The 20,213-nt window shown below is 51.4% G+C and overlaps 1 protein-coding gene across 2 annotated transcripts in view; it reads right to left on the reverse strand.

Annotated features, from left to right (window-relative positions):
* Nucleotides 1-20,213, reverse strand: part of col9a2 (procollagen, type IX, alpha 2) — a 202,525-nt gene that overhangs the window by 126,823 nt on the left and 55,489 nt on the right. For both annotated transcript variants that reach the window (XM_038801996.1, XM_038801988.1), the window contains 2 exons: nt 3,647-3,682; nt 3,189-3,212 (listed from right to left, as the gene is read on the reverse strand). In XM_038801996.1, the coding sequence (XP_038657924.1) occupies nt 3,189-3,212; nt 3,647-3,682 (60 nt within the window). The remainder of the gene's footprint in view (nt 1-3,188; nt 3,213-3,646; nt 3,683-20,213) is intronic.

Below are 20,213 nucleotides of genomic sequence, written 5' to 3' on the forward strand. Positions count from 1 at the left end.
GAGAGTGTCCTGCAATTCCACACCTGACAGAATCAGCTCACTGACAGTCTAAGTAACTGACATCTTCTCAATGTTGCTCAGTAAGCAATTGCTGTTTGGTACAAGTACCCTAATCCCTCTCCCTCTGGGGTTAATTTTCGCTGTGTTTCCTTATGTTAGCGGAATGATAACAGTCTCTGAATGGGGGCAGTGGTCCTTTTCTGCCCCTTTAACACTGGTGATGTGACCAGATCCATTTTATGTTGAATTACATGAAATATACAGCACAGAAACAGGCCACTGGGCCCACTGGTCTGTGATGGCGTTGGTGCTTCACATGAGTCTCCGCTTATTCCATCGACCTTATCTCAGCCTTTGCAGATAGTGATGAGGAATGTCAGAGGATACAGCAGGATATAGATCGGTTGGGGACTTGGGCGGAGAGATGGCAGATGGAATTTAATCCGGACAAATGTGTGGTAATGCATTTAATACAGGTGGGAAATATACAGTAAATGGCAGAACCCTCAAGAGTATTGACAGGCAGAGAGATCTGGGTGTACAGGTCCACAGGTCACTGAAAGTGGCAAGGCAGGTGGAGAAGGTAGTCAAGAAGGCATACGTCATGCTTGCCTTCATTAGCCGGGAAATTGAGTACAAAAATTGGCAAGTCATGCTGCAGCTGTATAGAACCTTAGATAGGCCACACTTGGAGTATAGTGTTCAATTCTGGTCGCCACACTACCAGAAGGAAATGGAAGCTTTGGAGAGGATACAGAAGAGGTTTACCAGGATGTTGCCTGGTATGGAGGGCATTAGCTTTGAGGAGAGGTTGAATAAACTCGGTTTGTTCTCACTAAAACGATGGAGGTTGAGGGGCGACCTGATAGAAGTCTACAAAATTACGAGGGCATGGACAGAGTGGATAGTCAGTGGATAGGTTGAAGGTACAAGGGGCAAAATTTAGGGGAGGTCTACGAGGGATGTTTTTTGAACAGAAGGTAGTGGGTGCCTGCAACACGTTGCCGGAGGAGGTGGTGGAAGCAGGTAAGATAGTAATGTTTAAGGGGCATCTTGACAAATATGTGAATAGATGGGAATAGAGATATATGGACCCCGGAAGTATAGAAGGTTTTAGGTTAGACGGGCATCATGGTCGGCACAGGCTTGGAGGGCCGAAGAGCCTGCCTATGCTGTACTTTTCTTTGTTTTTTGTTCTTTCAGCATATCTCTCTCAAGACCTCACCTACTGTCCTTTTGAATGCATCTAAGGTATTTGCCTATACCACTTCCTGTGGTAGTGAGTTCCATTTTTTCAATTAACATTTTTTTATTTTCTCCCTGTTCGATTTATTAATACCCAAATGTATTTATAGCTACTAGCTTTAAGTTCTCCCACATTTGGAATCATTCTTCCCATACCTATCTTGTCCAAACTATTCTGAATTTTAAAGACCTCCAGCTGGTTGCCTCTGAATCATCTTTTTCTAAAGAATATTGCTCCTAATCTGGTCAATTTTCCTCAAAAGCCCTCAGTTCTGGTATTGATTTTGCACATCTTTTTTTATTCACAATTTTTCCAGTCCTTTTATGCAAGTTCAACATAATTTCACTCCTTTTGAATTGTGTGCCCTTAGAAATAAATCCCAGTGACGAAAGAGAAAATGCTGTAAAATCTCAGCAAGTCTGGCAGCATCTGTGGGGAGGGAAAAGAGCTAACGTTTCGAGTCCGATGACTCTTTGTCAAGGCTTTTAAAAATAAATCCTAGTACTTTGTTAACACTTTCATTGTTTTGCTGATCTGTGATGTTGCTCGTAATAATTTGTTCTCCTGAATTCCTGGCTCCCTCTACTCTCATCGCCTTCAATTTGGTCTTTTCTAAGGCATATGTGATGTTTCTATCTTTTTGACCAAATTGCATCACCTTACATGTGTCTGTTCAATTCATTTGCCACTTAACCTGTTCAGACAGCCAATGTTCTGCCACCTTCATGTATCAAGGTTCATTCTTCCTCAGAGGTAGTTATAATCCCAAGCTTGGTTTCAACTAAAAACTTTGATATTGAATTACTTGGTCTTAAATCCAAACCAAAATTACGAATATAATTGCTTATTGTCACAAGTAGGCTTCAATGAAGTTACTGTGAAAAGCCCCTAGTCGCCACATTCCGGTGCCTGTTCGGGGAGGTTGGTACAGGAATTGAATCTGTACTGCTGGCCTTGTTCTGCTTTACAAGCCAGCTGTTTAGCCCACTGTGCTAAACCAGCCCCTTGCTAAACCAGCTCAATTTTCTATCCATTCGGTTATTTGTCATTTGACTGCATGTTTCATGGCAAGAGACTGGTTTCGCTCAGTTGGCTGGACAGCTGGTTTGCGATGCTGAGTGAGACCAGCAGCTTGGGTTCAGTTCCTGTACCAGCTGAGGTTATTCATGAAGGCCCCGCCTTCTCAACCTTGCCCTTTGCCTGAGGTGTGGTGATCCTCAGGTTAAATCACCACCAGTCAGCTCTCCCCTTCAAAGGGGAAAGAAGCCTATGATCATCTGGGACGATGGCGACTTTATTTTTTTGCATTTCTTAGTGAAGACCTTTTCAAAATCCAACAAAACAGCCTCTATTATCGTACCCTTGTATATTCCTCTGAAGAATTCTATGAAGTTAGTTCAGCAAAACCTCACCTTTTGGAATCGATACTGACTGTTTTTTTAATAACGTTTTTTAATCTGATTTGAAATGGGCCTACCAGCAGTTGCGCAAGGCGACAGCAGCTTTGAAGTGATAGGGCCTCTTTTGATGTAGCAATCTGGATTCTGTGAGGTTAATAAGGATCCAGGTTGCATTAAATGTCAGGATTGAACATAATTCTAGTGCACAAATCACTTCCACTGATAGTGAAGTTACTGATAGTGATAGTTTAATTATTTTTGCCCAGTCCCTCACTCTCTCACCACATTTCTTTTCTTTTTCAGGTGTATATCCAGTTTCTTTCTAAAAGTTGCAAATGAATCTGCTTCAACTTCCCTCTTATTGGGCGCAAAATGGAAATGGTGGGAAAAAAAACATTCAACAGTAAAATGTCTTCCACTTGCTTCCCCACACCTGTGTTGGAAAAATTAAAGGTCAATCCCACCTAAAGTAACTACAGACATCAGAACCGTCTCACATCGGCACATAGTAATTTACATTTCTATAAATCTGCTAAACTTACCTGTGGTCCCATGGTTCCAGATCCCTAAAAATAAACAAGATGCAAAACAGTCATCAGTAAGGTCTTGTTGAATCTGAGCACTGAACAATTAATTGACGAAGCATTGGATTATCTTGCAACGAGTGCAAATCCAGGTGTTGACATCAGCAAAGTTGGAGTTTCATAGAATCCCTAAAGTACTGAAGGAGGCCATTCGGCTGATCGGGTCTGCACCAAGCCTCCGAAAGAGCACCCAGCCTCGGCACAATCTCCTGCACTATCCCCATAATCCCACTTAACCACACCTTTTGGATCCTAAGGGGCAATTTATCATGGCCAATCCACCTAATATGCACATCTTTGGACTGTGGGAGGAAGCCAGAGCACCCGGATGAAACCTATGCGACCACGGGGAGAACATGCAAACTGCACACAGCCAGATGATGAGGGATGGGGGAGGTGTGGGATTACATACTCACCGGTGGTCCAGGAGCTCCAGGAAAGCCAACTTGACCCTGGAAAAGAGAAAATAATGATTACATCAAACTAGGCTACAAGTGTATCACAGAGAGAGGACAGACTGCTGAAATTTAAACTTATTGAGCTGAACCTTGAATAGAAACAAAAATACAGCATAGAACAGGTCCTTCGGCCCACGAACTTTGTGCTTTGCTTCAAAATGGGTGAGAGCAGCTCCGTTTACATCTTTCCCCACTTATATTTCCCTTAACACCAGTGGAATTCTTCCATTTTGAGACTGAGAGCTATAACGGGTGGTTCCTGTGGCATGTGTCCCGCCGACTGGAATGGCAGGATCCCGCGCCAGATTCTGTGCTTGGAACCTCATTAATTATGGACAAGTGAGATCCCCTCTGACTTTCCTGGCAGGCCGGCAGCTCATTTATCTGCCCGCCCTCAGCCGATGGGTTCAAAGTTCCCGGCATCATATCGGCGGACCGGCACCGGGCCTGATTACAGTGTGAAGGTGGATTCTCTGCCCCCGTGCCAGCCTCGATTTTGGAGCAGGGCTGTGGAGAACCCAGCCCCGTGAGTATCCATAGACAGGATTCTCCATAGCCCGATGCAAAAATTGTGTTCGGCAATCAAGCGGGGAATGAATTTCTACACCAAAATCAGGGCTGCGCCGGTTTGACGCCAGTCCGCCATGCTCTGCCCCCTCCAAACTGGCATCATCGTGACGCACGCCACCTGCCGTTTCAATGGCGTTGGTGCATCATCATCTGGCTCACCTGCGATGCTCCGCCCCTGATGGACCGAGTTCCCGACGGCGCGGGTCAGGTATGGTTCCAACCGTGCGGAAACCCAGCGTGATGGCTGCGTTCAGCGCCGCCACACTCAGCCAGGATCCGTGCCGCTAGCCGGTGGGAGCTCCTGGAAGGGCTGGGGGGGGGGGGGGGGGGGGGGGGGGCAGGTGAGGTGTGCCCAGGGGTGGGCTGTAGGGTCGCGGTTGGTTGGTTGGGGTCATGCACAGACTATTAACAGTAGGGCCCAGACTTCCGGTGGCGGCAATGAGGAGCTAAGCCGCACATTCAGCAGCTCCCGCTGAGAACGGACTTTGGGGCTCTTTTCAGGGCCCCCAACGGAGCTGTCGCGGCAAATCCCGACGGGGGAAGAGGTCAGGAGTCGACCCCAACGGTCCTATGGTCCGGACCAGGAGAGGTGTAAGGAAAAAACCGGAGTCAGCACCCCTGAAAAAGCGGGAGAAGGAAGACAAAATGGCGGCCGACGGAGGCCTCGAGGAGCTGAGGAAGTGGGCTCAGGAACAGCAGGCGACTCTGCTGCGCTGCTTCCAGGAGCTTAAGTTGGAGCTGCTGGAGTCGCTGAAGGTAACCAACAGGGAGCTGATGGAGACCCAGACAGCCCAGGGGGCTGCGATCCGGGAGCTGCAGCAGCAGGCCTCCGAAAGGGAGGATGAGGTCGTGGCCGTGGCGGGGAAGGTGGAGATACACGAGGTGCTCCATAAAAGATGGCAGGAGCGGTACGAGGAGCTGGACAACCGGTCGAGGAGGAAGAATTTGTGGATCCTGGGCCTCACGGAGGGGCTGGAGGGGTCAGACCTAGCGGCCTATGTGGTGACTATGCTAAACTCGCTGATGGGGGCTGGGTCCTTCCAGGGGCCCCTGGAGGTAGAGGGGGCCCAGAGAATTCTGGCTAGGAGGCCCAAGCCGAACGAGCCGCCGCGGGCGGTGCTGGTGATGTTTCATCGGTTCGTGGATCGTGAATGTGTGCTCCGGTGGGCCAAGAAGGAGCAGAGCAGCAAGTGGGAGAACACGGAGGTGCGGATCTTCCAGGACTGGAGTGCGGAGGTGGCGAGGCGGAGGGCCGGGTTTAACCGGATGAAGGCGGTGCTCCATAGACGGAGTGTGAAGTTCGGCATGTTGCAGCCGGCGCGTCTGTGGGTCATCTATAAGGATCGGCACCATTATTTTGAGTCCCCGGAGGAGGTGTGGGCCTTTGTGCAGGCCGAGAAATTGGACTCAAACTGAGGGTCTAGGATGGGGGATGCTGTGTAATACTGTATTTGTGTTTGTATTTGCTTGGTTTAGTGTAAGATGTGGGTTGGCCTTAGGGTGGGTGGGGTGATGTCGATTTGTCTTTTCTGTATGGGTTTTTCTGTAGGGGTCTGGTGGACGGGTTCGGGCAGGGGGGTAAACGGGGAGTTCGGGGAGCTGGTGGGGGGGACTGACAATGGGAGTAGCCCTGGAGGAGGCGGGGCCGGGCAGGGCAAAAGCGCGGCTTTCTATGGGTTTCCCATGCTGGGAGATGGTGGGGGCGGGGTCGGGGCTGAGAAGCGCGGGTCGTTGTTGGCTGTTTTCTTTTCCCGCGCAAGAGTGGGGGGGGGAGGACCCGTTGACGGGCACAATGGAGGAGGGGCAGTCCCACGTGGGGAGGAGTCGGAGGTAGGGCGGGAGTCGCCGGGGTCAGCAGAAGTTAGCTGGCTCACGGGAGTGTTATGGAGGGGTCCTAGCCTGGGGGGGGGGGGGGGGGGGGGGGGGTACCGGGTTGCTGCTGAAACAATCAGGAAGGAGCTGGAGGACGCAGGGGGTGCTGGGGGGGGGGGGAGAGAGTTGCCGCCGTGGGAAACTGGCAGAGCGGGGGACGCTGGCCGGGGGTGGGCAAGGGATGGGGTATGGCTAATCGGCAGGGGAGGGGGGCAGGGAGCTCTCTGATCCGGCTGATAACCTGGAATGTGAGGGGGCTGAATGGGCCGGTCAAACGGTCCCGGGTATTTGCGCACCTGAAGGGGCTGAAGGCGGACGTGGCCATACTCCAGGAGACACACCTGAGAGTGGCGGACCAGGTCCGGCTGAGAAAGGGGTGGGTGGGCCAAGTATTTCACTCAGGGCTGGATGAGAAGAGTAGGGGGGTGCCGATCCTGGTGGGGAAGAAGGTGTCGTTTGAGGCGTTGAAGGTGGTGGTTGACAGTGGCGGGAGGTACATGATGGTGAGTGGCAAGCTGCAGGGGGAGTGGGTGGTGTTGGTGAATGTTTATGCCCCAAATTGGGACGATGCGGGGTTTATGCGGCGTATGTTGGGCCGCATTCCGGACCTGGAGGTGGGAGGCCTGATCATGGGGGGGGACTTCAACACAGTACTGGATCCCCCATTGGATCGATCCAATTCCCGGACGGGTAGGAGGCCGGCGGTGGCCAAGGTGCTGAGGGGATTCATGGACCAGATGGGAGGGGTGGATCCCAGGAGGTTTGCGAGGCCAAGGGCCAGGGAATACTCGTTTTTCTCCCACGTACATAAGGCCTACTCGAGGATCGATTTTTTTGTCCTGAGCAGGGGGTTGGTGCCGAGGGTGGAGGATGTGGAATACTCCGCCATTGCCATTTCAGATCATGCCCCGCACTGGGTGGACCTCGGGCTGGGGGAAAGAGAGGGACCAACGTCCGCTCTGGCGCTTGGAGGTGGGGCTGCTGGCAGATGAGAAGGTGGCCGAGAGGGTTCGGGGGTGTATCGAGAGGTACCTTGAGGCCAATGATAATGGGGAGGTTCGAGTGGGGACGGTCTGGGAGGCATTGAAGGTGGTGATGAGGGGGGAATTGATCTCCATCCGAGCCCATAGGGAGAGGGGGGAGCAGAGGGAAAGGTAAAGATTGATAGGGGAGATGGTGCGGGTGGATAGGAGATATGCGGAGGCCCCAGAGGAGGGATTGCTGGGGGAGAGGCGTAGCCTTCAGGCCAGATTGGACCTATTGACCACCAGAAAGGCGGAAGCCCAGTGAAGGAAAGCACAGGGGGCGGTGTATGAATACGGGGAGAAGGCGAGCAGGATGCTAGCGTACCAGCTCCGGAAGCGAGATGAGGCCAGGGAGATTGGGGGAGTGACGGATACGGCTGGGAAGGTGGTGCGGAGGGGAGTAGATGTTAATGGGGTCTTCAGAGACTTCTATGGGGAACTGTACCGGTCGGAGCCCCCGGTGGAGGGGGTTGGAATGGGGCGCTTCTTCGACAAGCGGCGATTCCCGAGGGTGGAGGAGGAGCAGGTGGAGGGACTGGGGGCGCCAATCGAGCTGGAGGAGGTGGTCAAAGGGATAGGGAGCATGCAGTCGGGGAAGGCGCCGGGGCCGGACGGGTTTCCGGCGGGATTTTATAAAAGGCATTTGAACCTGTTGGGGCCCCTGTTGGTCCGGACCTTTAACGAGGCAAGGGAGGGGGCAGCACGGTGGCGCAGTGGGTTAGCCCTGTTGCCTCACGGCGCCGAGGTCCCAGGTTCGATCCCGGCTCTGGGTCACTGTCTGTGTGGAGTTTGCACATTCTCCCCGTGTTTGCGTGGGTTTCGCCCCCACAACCCAAAGATGTGCAGAGTAGGTGGATTGGCCCCTTAACTGGAAAAAATTAATTGGGTACTCTAAATTTAAAAAAAAAAAAACGAGGCAAGGGAGAGGTGGGGCTTTGCCCCCAACTATGTCACGGGCGCTGATTTCCTTGATCCTGAAGCGGGACAAGGACCCTCTGCAGTGCGGATCATATAGGCCAATTTCGCTGCTGAACGCCGATGCTAAGCTGCTGGCAAAGATTTTGGCCACTAGAATAGAGGATTGCGTGCCCGGGGTCATCCATGAGGACCAGACGGGGTTTGTGAAGGGAAGGCAGTTGAATACAAACGTACAAAGGCTCCTCAATGTCATTATGATGCCGGCTGTGGAAGGGGAGGCGGAGATAGTGGTGGCATTAGATGTGGAGAAGGCCTTTGATAGGGTTGAGTGGGAGTATTTGTGGGAGGTGTTGGAGAGGTTTGGGTGGGGAGGGGTTCATCCGATGGGTGAGGCTGCTCTACAAGGCCCCGATGGCGAGAGTAGCCACGAATAGGAGGAGGTCGGAGTACTTTCGGCTGTACCGGGGAACGAGACAGGGGTGCCCCCTGTCCCCCTTGCTCTTCGCGTTGGCGATTGAGCCCTTGGCCATGGCATTGAGGGAGTCAGGGAACTGGAGGGGCATGGTGCGGGGTGGGGAGGAGCATCGAGTGTCGCTTTATGCTGACGACCTGCTACTGTCTGTGGCGGACCCGGTGGGGGGGATGCCGGAGGTGATGAGGATTCTTAGTGAATTCGGGGGTTTCTCGGGGTATAAGTTGAACCTGGGCAAGAGTGAGTTGTTTGTGGTGCATCCGGGCGATCAAGAGGAGGGGATTGGTAGGCTCCCATTGAAGCAGGCAGGGAAGAGCTTCAGGTACCTAGGGGTCCAGGTGGCTGGGAGCTGGGGGGCCCTGCACAAGCTCAACCTCACAAGGTTGGTGGAGCAGATGGAGGAGGAGTTTAAGAGGTGGGATATGTTACCGCTGTCACTGGCGGGGAGGGTGCAGTCCATCAAGATGACGGTGCTCCCGAGGTTTTTGTTCCTGTTCCAGTGCCTTCCCATCCTTATCCCGAAGGCCTTTTTTAGGAGGGTCCACAGGAGTATCACGGGATTTGTGTGGGCGCATGGGACTCCGAGGACGAGAAGAGTGTTCCTGGAACGAGGCAGGGATGGGGGGGGTGGGGGGCTGGCGTTGCCCAACCTCTGTAGGTACTATTGGGCTGCCAACGCAGCGATGGTGCGTAAGTGGGTAATGGACGAGGAAGGGGCAGCATGGAAGATGATGGAGGCGCCGTCTTGTGTGGGTACAAGCCTGGAGGCGCTGGTAACGGCGCCGTTGCCGCTCCCTCCAACGAGGTATACCACGAGCCCGGTGGTGGCGGCTACCCTCAAAATTTGGGGGCAATGGAGACGGCACAGGGGAGAAGTGGGGGGCTCGATGGAGGCCCCGATACGGGGGAACCATCGGTTCGCCCCAGGGAGCATTGATGGTGGATTTCTGGGCTGGCACAGGGCAGGGGTTAGGAGGTTGAGGGACCTGTTTGTGGAGGGGAGGTTCGCGAGCTTGTGGGAGTTAGAGGGGAAGTTTGGGCTACCCCTGGGAAACATGTTTTGGTACATGCAGGTGAGGGTGTTTGCCAGGCAGCAGGTGGAGGGGTTCCCCCTGCTGCCCCCACGAGGGGTGCGGGATCGGTTGCTCTCGGGGGTGTGGGTTGGAGGAGGGAGGATTTCGGACATATACCGGGTAATGCAGGATGTAGACGAGGCCTCGGTGGAGGAACTGAAGGGTAAATGGGAAGAGGAGCTGGGTGAGGAGATCAAGGAGGGGACGTGGGCGGATGCCCTGGAGAGAGTGAATTCCTCCTCTTCTTGTGCGAGGCTTAGCCTCATACAGTTCAAGGTGCTGCATAGGGCCCACATGACTGGGACGAGGATGAGTAGGTTTTTCGGGGGCGAGGACAGGTGTGCTAGGTGCTTGGGGAGCCCAGCGAACCACGCCCATATGTTTTGGGCGTGCCCAGCGCTGGGGGAGTTTTGGAAGGGAGTAGCAAGGACGGTGTCGAGGGTGGTGGGATCCAGGGTCAAGCCAGGCTGGGGACTCGCAATTTTTGGGGTTGCAGTGGAGCCGGGAGTGCAGGAGGCGAAAGAGGCCGGTGTTCTGGCCTTTGCATCCCTAGTAGCCCGGCGGAGGATCTTGCTCCAATGGAAGGATGCGAGGCCCCCAAGCGTGGAGGCCTGGATCAATGATATGGCAGGGTTCATCAAATTGGAGAAGGTGAAATTTACCCTGAGGGGATCAGTACAAGGGTTTTCTAGGCGGTGGCAGCCCTTCCTGGACTTCCTGGCGGAACGGTAGGGAAATAGCCGACAGCAACAGCAACCCGGGGGGGGGGGGGGGGGGGGGGGGGGGGGGGGAGAAAACTGCGTACATGGGTTTGTGGGATGTGGCGGGTGCTATCTCTTTCCCTTTTGTTGTTTGGGTGCTCTTTTGTTTTTTTTGTCATTTTGTTTGTAGTTGCTTTTGAAGTTGGGGGGGGGGTATTGTTCTTGGGGTGTTACCGCGGTTGTTTTGTTCATAGAGTTAAGATGTTTATATTTTGTAAAAATTTCAATTAAAAATTACTTTAAAAAAAAACAGTAGGGCCCAGACCTACAATCTCATAAAAAACCTGGGGCGGAATTCTCCAACCCCCCGCAGAGTCGGAGAATTGCCCGGGGCCGGTGTAAATCCCGCCCCCGCCGTTGCCGGATTTCTCCGCCACCCGATTGGCGTACCACCGCGGCGATTCTCCAGCCCGCGATGGGCCGAAGTCAAGCCGCTGAGAGGCCAATCCCGCCGACGTGGTTTCAACCACCTCTGATGGCGGCGGGATTGGCGGCGCGAGCGGGCCCCCAGGGTCCAGACCTCGGGGGGTGCCCCCACGGTGGCCTAGCCCGCGATCGGGGCCCATGGATCGGCAGGCGGGCCTGTGCCGTGGGGGCACTCTTTTTCTTCCGCCGCCGCCACCATAGCGGAGGCGGAAGAGAACCCCCCTACTGCACTTGCGCCAGTGGTGACGTCAGCGCATGCGTGAAGCGGGGAAGGCCTTTCGGCCAGCCCCGATGTCAAGCGGCAGGCGTCAGAGGCCGTTGCCGCCGGTTTTGGCGCCAGTCGGCGTGGCGCCAACTGCTCCGCCGCAGGCCTAGCAGAGAATTCCGCATCTTTGGGGAGGCCCGACGCTGGAGTGGTTGGCGCCACTCCGCTACGCCGGGACACCCCTCCCCGCCGGGTAGGGGAGAATCCCGGCCTGATGTCCCTGGAGATTCCCGACTCAAAATCATTTGTCCAATTGGTGACACTGTGTGAAGGAGCACTTCACCAGGCCCTCCACCATACCACAGTGCTGCAAGTTTAATTCAGCTGTCAGGGAACTTGGAGAGTCAATCTCGGCTTTCATTGCCAGACTCCGCCAAATGGCAAAACAGTTTGAATTCAGCACACCATTGAGTAACATGATACTCTGGTATGTGGCACTAACAACATCAACACACAAGGAAATTAGTGGCTGAGACAAAGGAGAGAATCACAGAATAATACAGCACAGAGGAGGACCTTCAGCCCATCGAGTCTGCACCATCGCATGAAAAACACCCGACCTGCATATCTAATCCCATTTACCAGCACTTGGCCCGTAGCCTTGAATGCTATGACATGCAAAGTGCTCATCCAGGTACATTTTAAAGGGTGTGGGGCATCCTCCCGCTCCCTCTACCGACCTCACAGGCAGGGCATTCCAGACCGTCACCAACCTCAAATCCCCTCTAAACCTTCTGACCCTCACTTTGAATTTGTGCCCCCTCGTAACTGACCCTTCAACTAAGGGGAACAGCTGCTACCTATCCGCCCTGTCCATGTCCCTCATAATCTTGTACACCTCAGTCAGGTCACCCCTCAGTCTTCTCTGCTCCAGAGGAAACAACCCAAGCCAATCTGACCTCTCTTCATAACTTAAATGTTTCATCCCAGGTAACATCCTGGTGAATCGCCTCTGATGCCTGGATTAAGCAACAAAATTCACTGAGAAGGGTATGTCAGGGCTGTAATGCATGCAAGAGGGTGATATAAACTAACTGTTGAGTGGTATGGCTGCAAGGCACACATCCAGGTCGACAGGCACAGAGGAAGTTCAGCCCCGGTCCCAGGAATGGGATCATAATCAGAGTTCAGGAAGAAAAACAGGCCATCGACACATGAATTATGATGAATGCTACGGATAGGTCCCCAAGAAACGTATCACTGTAGAGAATTCATCTGTTTTAGGTTCAACAGGAAGGGCCACATTAAGACTCGTTAGCCATAAATTAAGCTCTGAAGACAGAATGAATTCAATATAAAGCATCTTCTCCACCTTTGAGACTACGAGCTTTATTAAGACACGAGGAACAACACATGTCGTGCCGACATGCCTATTTAAAAAAGAACAATAACTCCAATGAATAAAGTGGAGAAGAACTCCAATGAAGAATTAGAAATTTACAGGCTGACTTCTGGGAGCGGCATGTAGAGGGGAAGCTGCATGCTGATTGGCTCCTGCTTGAGGCGTGTTTTTAGGAATTTTGAAGTCTGGTTATGGGGGCAATTTGTGAATGATTGATTGAAAGAATATCTGGAGCGGTTTGGGATTGGGTCACGATTTGTAGATTGGGTAAGGCTGCTCTACAGGGAGCCGAGGGCGAGGGTCCGCACGAATAACATGAATTCAGGATATTTTGCTCTGCATCGTGGGACCCGGCAGGGATGTCCTATGTCCCCCCTTTTCGGGCTTGAAATTGAGCCAATGGCCATCGCATTGAGGAGTTCAGAGGTCCGGAAGGGATAGTGTGCGGAGGTGGGGGGGGGGGGGGGGGGTTGGCGGTAGAGCATAAGGTATCTTTGTATGTGGATGACTTGCTGTTGTATGTATCGGAACCAAGTGGGACGATGGGGGCATATTGGAGTTGCTTTGAGTATTTGGGTCTTTTTTGGGATATAAACTTAATTGAGAGAAAAGTGAATATTTTGTGTTGTCTCAGCCAGGGGTGGGGGCAGGGGTGCGGTCTACCATTCCATTGGGCGGGGACTCACTTTAGATATCTGGGGTGGAGGTGGCAAGGGATTTGGGGGGGGTTCCGTAGATGCAACATTACTAGTTTGGTGGGAAGGGTGAAAGCGGATCTGACAAGGTGTGGTGGTATCCCTCTGTCGCTGGCAGGTCGGATACAGGCAATTAAAATGAACGTGTTGCCGCGATTTCTGTTTATTTTTCAGTGCCTCTCGATCTTCCTGCCAAAGGCATTTTTCAACGGGTTTAAAAGATGATTACCTCATTTATATGGGGGGGGGGGGGGACACTAGGATTAGAAAGGTGCTGTTACACAGAGGACAGCAGTCAGGGGGTTGGGTCTTCCAAATTTATTATATTATAACTGGATGGCGAACTCGGAGAAGGTGAGGAGCTGGATTAGAGGGGGGGACTCCCAGTGGGTCAGAATGGAGGAGAGTCTGAGTATGGGGTCAGGGCTGAGGGCTTTGGCAACAGGGCCGCTCCCGATGGCCCCGGGAAATATTCAAGGAGTCCGATAGTAGTAGCGATGTCGAAAATCTGGAGGCAGTTGCGCCAGCTCTTTCGGCTGAGGGCAGGGTCAAGGGAAATGCCGATTCGGGGGAATCACAGATTTGACCCAGAGAAGTGGGATGGGAGTTTTCGGAGATGGGAGGAAAAGGGAGTTAGGGCACTAAAGGATTTGTTTCTGGGTGGGCCAGTTTGTGGGACTGATGGAGCTGGGAGTGAAATATAGGTTGGGGCAGGGGGAAATGTTTAGGTGTATTCAGGTCTGAGATTTCACTAAGAAGGAGATACAGAGCTTCCCGGTGGCACCGGCCTCCACATAGTTGGAGTCCACATAGGGGAAATGGATTCCCGGAAGTATGCGACCATTAATAAGCACAATGGTCTTTTTCAATACACCAGGTTACCTTTCGACATATCTTCCTCCTGATCCAGATATAAAAAGAGAGGGAGAGAGAAAGCAGGGATCTATAGCGTCTAACATCGATAGTTGGGAAGTTGCTAGAGTCCATTATCAAGCATTTCATCGCACAGCATTTAGAAAGCAGTGGTATAATCAACAAAGGCAGCATGAAAAGGAAATCATGCATGACAAATCTGCTATTATTCTTTGAAGAATGAGTAGAGTTGACCAGGGAAAACCGGTGGATGTGGTTTATTTAGACTTTCAGAAGACTTCTGACAAGGTTTCACACAGCGAATTACTATGTAAAGTTAGAGCGCATGGGATTACGGGTAGTGTCTTGAGATGGATAGAAAGCTGGTCAGCAGAAAGGAACCAAAAAGTTGGAGTAAATGGGTATTTTTCCGATTGGCAGGCAGTGATGAGTAGGATACTGCAGGGATCTATGCTGGGACCCCAAATGTTCACATTATATATTAATGGTTTGGATGAAGGAACTGAATGTATTATCTCCAAATTTGCAAATGATACAAAGTTGGGTGGGAGGGTGAGCTGTGAGGAGGATATAGAGATGCAGGATATAGGGATATAGAGGGCAGCATGGTAGCATAGTGCTTAGCACAGTTTCTTCACAGCTCTAGGGTTCCAGGTTCGATTCCTGACTTGGGTCACTGCGTGTGCAGCGTCTGAACGTTCTCCCAGTGTCTGCGTGGGTTTCCTCCGGGTGCTCTGTTTTCCTCCCACAGTCCAAAGATGTGCAGGTTAGCTGGATTTGCCATGCTAATATTGCCCCAAAAGGTTATGTGGGGTTATGGGGATAGGGGCGGGAGGATTTTGCCGAGGAAGGGTGCTATATCGGAGCAAGGGCCGGTGCAGACTCAATGGGCTGAATGATCTCTTTCTGCACTGTAGGGATTCTATGGATTCCATGATTCAAAAAACTTCACCCTGTTGAGGTCAAGGTGAGAGCCATAAAAGAGGTTCCTGCACCCAAGAATGTCGCAGCCTTTGCCCAGTACTATGCCAATGTCCCACGAACCAATACCCACTTCTCCCATGCCAATCTTTGAGCCACATATTCAACTCTCTAATTTTAAATACATTTTGTCAATTTACAGATGGCTCAGGTAATAATCCAGAGATTATTATTGGAGGTTCTGTTCTTTAATTTAGTGCCTAACTCCTCAAACTGCTGACATTCCTTCCTCATTCAACCTATCTCATTGATGCCTACATGGACCATGGCCACTGGATCCTCCACTCTCCCACCACACGTTCCTTTGCAGCCCAGAGCAGATGTTCCGAACGCTGGCACGAGGCAGGCAACATAGCCTTCGAGACTCGCGATCCTGGTTACAGAGAACAGTGCTGTTCCCCTGACGATACTATCCCCAACTACGACTACATTTGTCTTTTCTTCCCCCACCCCCCACCTGCAAGGCTCCCTGAACCACGGTCAGTTTGCTCATCTTCCCTACAGTCCCCTCTCTCATCCACACAAGGGACAAGAATCACATAGCTGTTGGACAGGGACAAGAGCTGAGGCTCCTGCAGTGCTACCCCTTGGATCCCTCTACTTGCCTCACTTTCAGTCACACCCTCCTGTCCCTGAACATTATCAAACTTAAGGCAGCTTTTCTTTGTAAATTTAGAGTACCCAAGTTTTTTTTTCTAATTAAGTGCCAATTTAGCGTGGCCAATCCACCTACCCTGCACAGCTTTTTTGGTTCTGTGGGGGTGAGACCCATGCAGACATGGGGGGGAATGTGCAAACTCCACATTGACAGTGAGCTGGGGATGGGATTGAACCCTGGTCCTCAGTGCCGTGAGGCACCAGTGCTAACCACTGAACCACCGTGCCGCCCCTAAGTGATTACCTAGGGGGTGTGACTGCGTCTTGAAACGCTGCATCCAGGTAACTCTCCCCCTCCCTGATGTGTCTCAATATCTGAAGCTCAGACTCCAGCTCACTAACACCGAACTGAAGTTCCTCAAGCAACAAACATTTGATCCAGATGTGGTCGCTATGAACCGCAATGGGGTTCACCAGCTACCACATTTTGCAGATACAGCACATCACCTGACTCTGCATCCCTATTTTATTTAATAAAAATTTATTTAAATCAGAATTTAAATTTGTTGTTATTTATACCACTAATCTTTACTTCCTGCAATTTCTGTTTCCCTCCCATAACCTTCACTTCCAAAGTCAGAAAGGTAGGAGAGAAAGACTCACCTACCGTTGTAGGTGACAACCTAGGTGTACAACCTACAGTTGTATAGGACTTTGGTTAGGCCACATTTGGAATACTGCGTGCAGTTCTGGTCGCCACATTACCAGAAGGATGTGGATGCTTTGGAGAGGGTGCAGAGGAGGTTCACCAGGATGTTGCCTGGTATGGAGGGTGCTAGCTATGAAAGGTTGAGTAGATTAGGATTGTTTTCATTGGAAAGACGGAGATTGAGGGGAGACCTGATTGAGGTCTACAAAATTATGAGAGGTATGGACAGGGTGGATACCAACAAGCTTTTTCCAAGAGTGGGGGTGTCAGTTACAAGGGGTCACGATTTCAAGGTGAGAGGGGGAAAGTTTAAGGGAGATGTGCGTGGAAAGTTTTTTACGCAGAGGGTGGTGGGTGCCTGGAACGCTTTACCAGCGGAGGTGGTAGATGCGGGCACGATAGCATCATTTAAGAGGCATCTAGACGGGTATATGAATGGGCGGGAACAGAGGGAAGTAGACCTTGGAAAATAGGAGACAGGTTTAGATAAAGGATCTGGATCGGCGCAGGCTGAGAGGGCCGAAGGGCCTGTTCCTGTGCTGTAATTTTCTTTGTTCTTTGTACCAGTCACTCACTTGTGATATCACAGTCATGTTCGCCCAATACTGTACTGTGACTGCAACTTATGCCCCAGCTCTCCTGCCCTGGCCTGCACCTACTCCCACTGTCCCAATCGCATGCTTCCTCTTGCCCCACATCACTTTCTGAATCCTGACATCACCTCAGGAGTTCCGTCTCTGGGTTGAGTGAAGGTTCGCTGCGCTGCTCTATTTGAAGTTTTCCCGCCATTCCGATCAGCTGCTCCCCACCAGGTTCACTCTCTCTCCGGCCTCTGGTGCTCTGTGCCAGGGGTATACATTATGGTATAGGTGTGGTCCTGGCCCATATGCACGCAGACAGCTCAGAGATGCCCATCGCCTTCCACTCTCAAACTCTCACCGAATCAGAATAGAAATATGCCCAGATTGAAAAAGAAGGCCTCACTGTAATTTACGGTGTCAAGAAATTCCACCAATACACGCATGGCCGTTGTTTCACCATTATAGCAGACCACCAGCCATTGTTGTGGTTCCCTTCATTAGGACAAACCAATTCTTCCGATTGCTTCCACCAGGATACAATGGGGGGCTTTGTTGTTGGCAGTCTATAACTACATTTCCCAGTATGGGTCAGGGACAAAGATCTCAAACGCCAATGCTCTCAGTCGGCCCCTGCTTCCCCAGAATCTGAAACCACCACCTGTCCCACAGGAGATTGTCCTGCTGCCAAATAATCGGGGCATGCTGCTGGTCTTGTCGACCTCCATCAAGAACTGGACTCCACATAATCTAGTCCTTTTGAAGATAAAGCCAATGGTCCTGATCCAGATGGCACCATGACCAGTCAGATCAGCTAAGGCCCTAACCTCATCAGAAAAGACTGTTGGCGGTAGAGCATAAGGTATCTTTGTATGCGGATGACTTGATGTTGCTGTTGCATGTATCGGAACCAAGTGGGACGATGGGGCCATATTGGAGTTGCTTTGAGTATTTGGGTCTTTTTTGGGATATGAACTTAATTGAGAGAAAAGTGAATATTTTGTGTTGTCTCAGCCAGGGGTGGGGGCAGGGGTGCGGTCTACCATTCCATTGGGCGGGGACTCACTTTAGATATCTGGGGTGGAGGTGGCAAGGGATTTGGGGGGGGTTCCGTAGGTGCAACATTACTAGTTTGGTGGGAAGGGTGAAAGCGGATCTGACAAGGTGTGGTGGTATCCCTCTGTCGCTGGCAGGTCGGGTACAGGCAATTAAAATGAACGTGTTGCCGCGATTTCTGTTTATTTTTCAGTGCCTGCCGATCTTCCTGCCAAAGGCATTTTTCAACAGGATTAAAAGATGATTACCTCATTTATATGGGGGGGGGGGGGGACACTAGGATTAGAAAGGTGCTGTAACAGAGAGGACGGCAGTCAGGGGGTTGAGTCTTCCAAATTTATTATATTATAACTGGATGGCGAACTCGGAGAAGGTGAGGAGCTGGGTTAGAGGGGGGGACACCCAGTGGGTCAGAATGGAGGAGAGTCTGAGTAGGGGGTCGGGGCTGAGGGCTTTGGCAACAGGGCCACTCCCGATGGCCCCGGTAAATATTCAAGGAGTCCGATAGTAGTAGCGATGTTGAAAATCTGGAGGCAGTTGCGCCAGCTCTTTCGGCTGAGGGCAGGGTCAAGGGAAATGCCGATTCGGGGGAATCACAGATTTGACCCAGAGAAGTGGGATGAGAGTTTTCGGAGATGGGAGGAAAAGGGAGTTAGGGCTCTCAAGGATTTGTTTCTGGGTGGGCCAGTTTGTGGGACTGATGGAGCTGGGAGTGAAATATAGGTTGGGGCAGGGGGAAATGTTTAGGTGTATTCAGGTCTGAGATTTCACTAAGAAGGAGATACAGAGCTTCCCGGTGGCACCGGCCTCCACATAGTTGGAGTCCACATAGGGGAAATGGATTCCCGGAAGTATGCGACCATTAATAAGCACAATGGTCTTTTTCAATACACCAGGTTACCTTTCGACATATCTTCCTCCTGATCCAGATATAAAAGAGAGGGAGAGACAAAGCAGGGATCTATAGCGTCTAACATCGATAGTTGGGAAGTTGCTAGAGTCCATTATCAAGCATTTCATCGCACAGCATTTAGAAAGCAGTGGTATAATCAACAAAGGCAGCATGAAAAGGAAATCATGCATGACAAATCTACTATTATTCTTTGAAGAATGAGTAGAGTTGACCAGGGAAAACCGGTGGATGTGGTTTATTTAGACTTTCAGAAGACTTCTGACAAGGTTTCACACAGCGAATTACTATGTAAAGTTAGAGCGCATGGGATTACGGGTAGTGTCTTGAGATGGATAGAAAGCTGGTCAGCAGAAAGGAATCAAAAAGTTGGAATAAATGGGTCTTTTTCCGATTGGCAGGCAGTGATGAGTAGGATACTGCAGGGATCTATGCTGGGACCCCAAATGTTCACATTATATATTAATGGTTTGGATGAAGGAACTGAATGTATTATCTCCAAATTTGCAAATGATACAAAGTTGGGTGGGAGGGTGAGCTGTGAGGAGGATAGAGAGATGCAGGTTATAGGGATATAGAGGGCAGCATGGTTCACGATTTCAAGGTGAGAGGGGGAAAGTTTAAGGGAGATGTGCGTGGAAAGTTTTTTACGCAGAGGGTGGTGGGTGCCTGGAACGCTTTACCAGCGGAGGTGGTAGATGCGGGCACGATAGCATCATTTAAGAGGCATCTAGACGGGTATATGAATGGGCGGGAACAGAGGGAAGTAGACCTTGGAAAATAGGAGACAGGTTTAGATAAAGGATCTGGATCGGCGCAGGCTGAGAGGGCCGAAGGGCCTGTTCCTGTGCTGTAATTTTCTTTGTTCTTTGTACCAGTCACTCACTTGTGATATCACAGTCATGTTCGCCCAATACTGTACTGTGACTGCAACTTATGCCCCAGCTCTCCTGCCCTGGCCTGCACCTACTCCCACTGTCCCAATCGCATGCTTCCTCTTGCCCCACATCACTTTCTGAATCCTGACATCACCTCAGGAGTTCCGTCTCTGGGTTGAGTGAAGGTTCGCTGCGCTGCTCTATTTGAAGTTTTCCCGCCATTCCGATCAGCTGCTCCCCACCAGGTTCACTCTCTCTCCGGCCTCTGGTGCTCTGTGCCAGGGGTATACATTATGGTATAGGTGTGGTCCTGGCCCATATGCACGCAGACAGCTCAGAGATGCCCATCGCCTTCCACTCTCAAACTCTCACCGAATCAGAATAGAAATATGCCCAGATTGAAAAAGAAGGCCTCACTGTAATTTACGGTGTCAAGAAATTCCACCAATACACGCATGGCCGTTGTTTCACCATTATAGCAGACCACCAGCCATTGTTGTGGTTCCCTTCATTAGGACAAACCA

Source organism: Scyliorhinus canicula, chromosome 1, assembly GCF_902713615.1.
Source record: "Scyliorhinus canicula chromosome 1, sScyCan1.1, whole genome shotgun sequence".
Taxonomy (NCBI): Eukaryota; Metazoa; Chordata; class Chondrichthyes; order Carcharhiniformes; family Scyliorhinidae; genus Scyliorhinus; species Scyliorhinus canicula.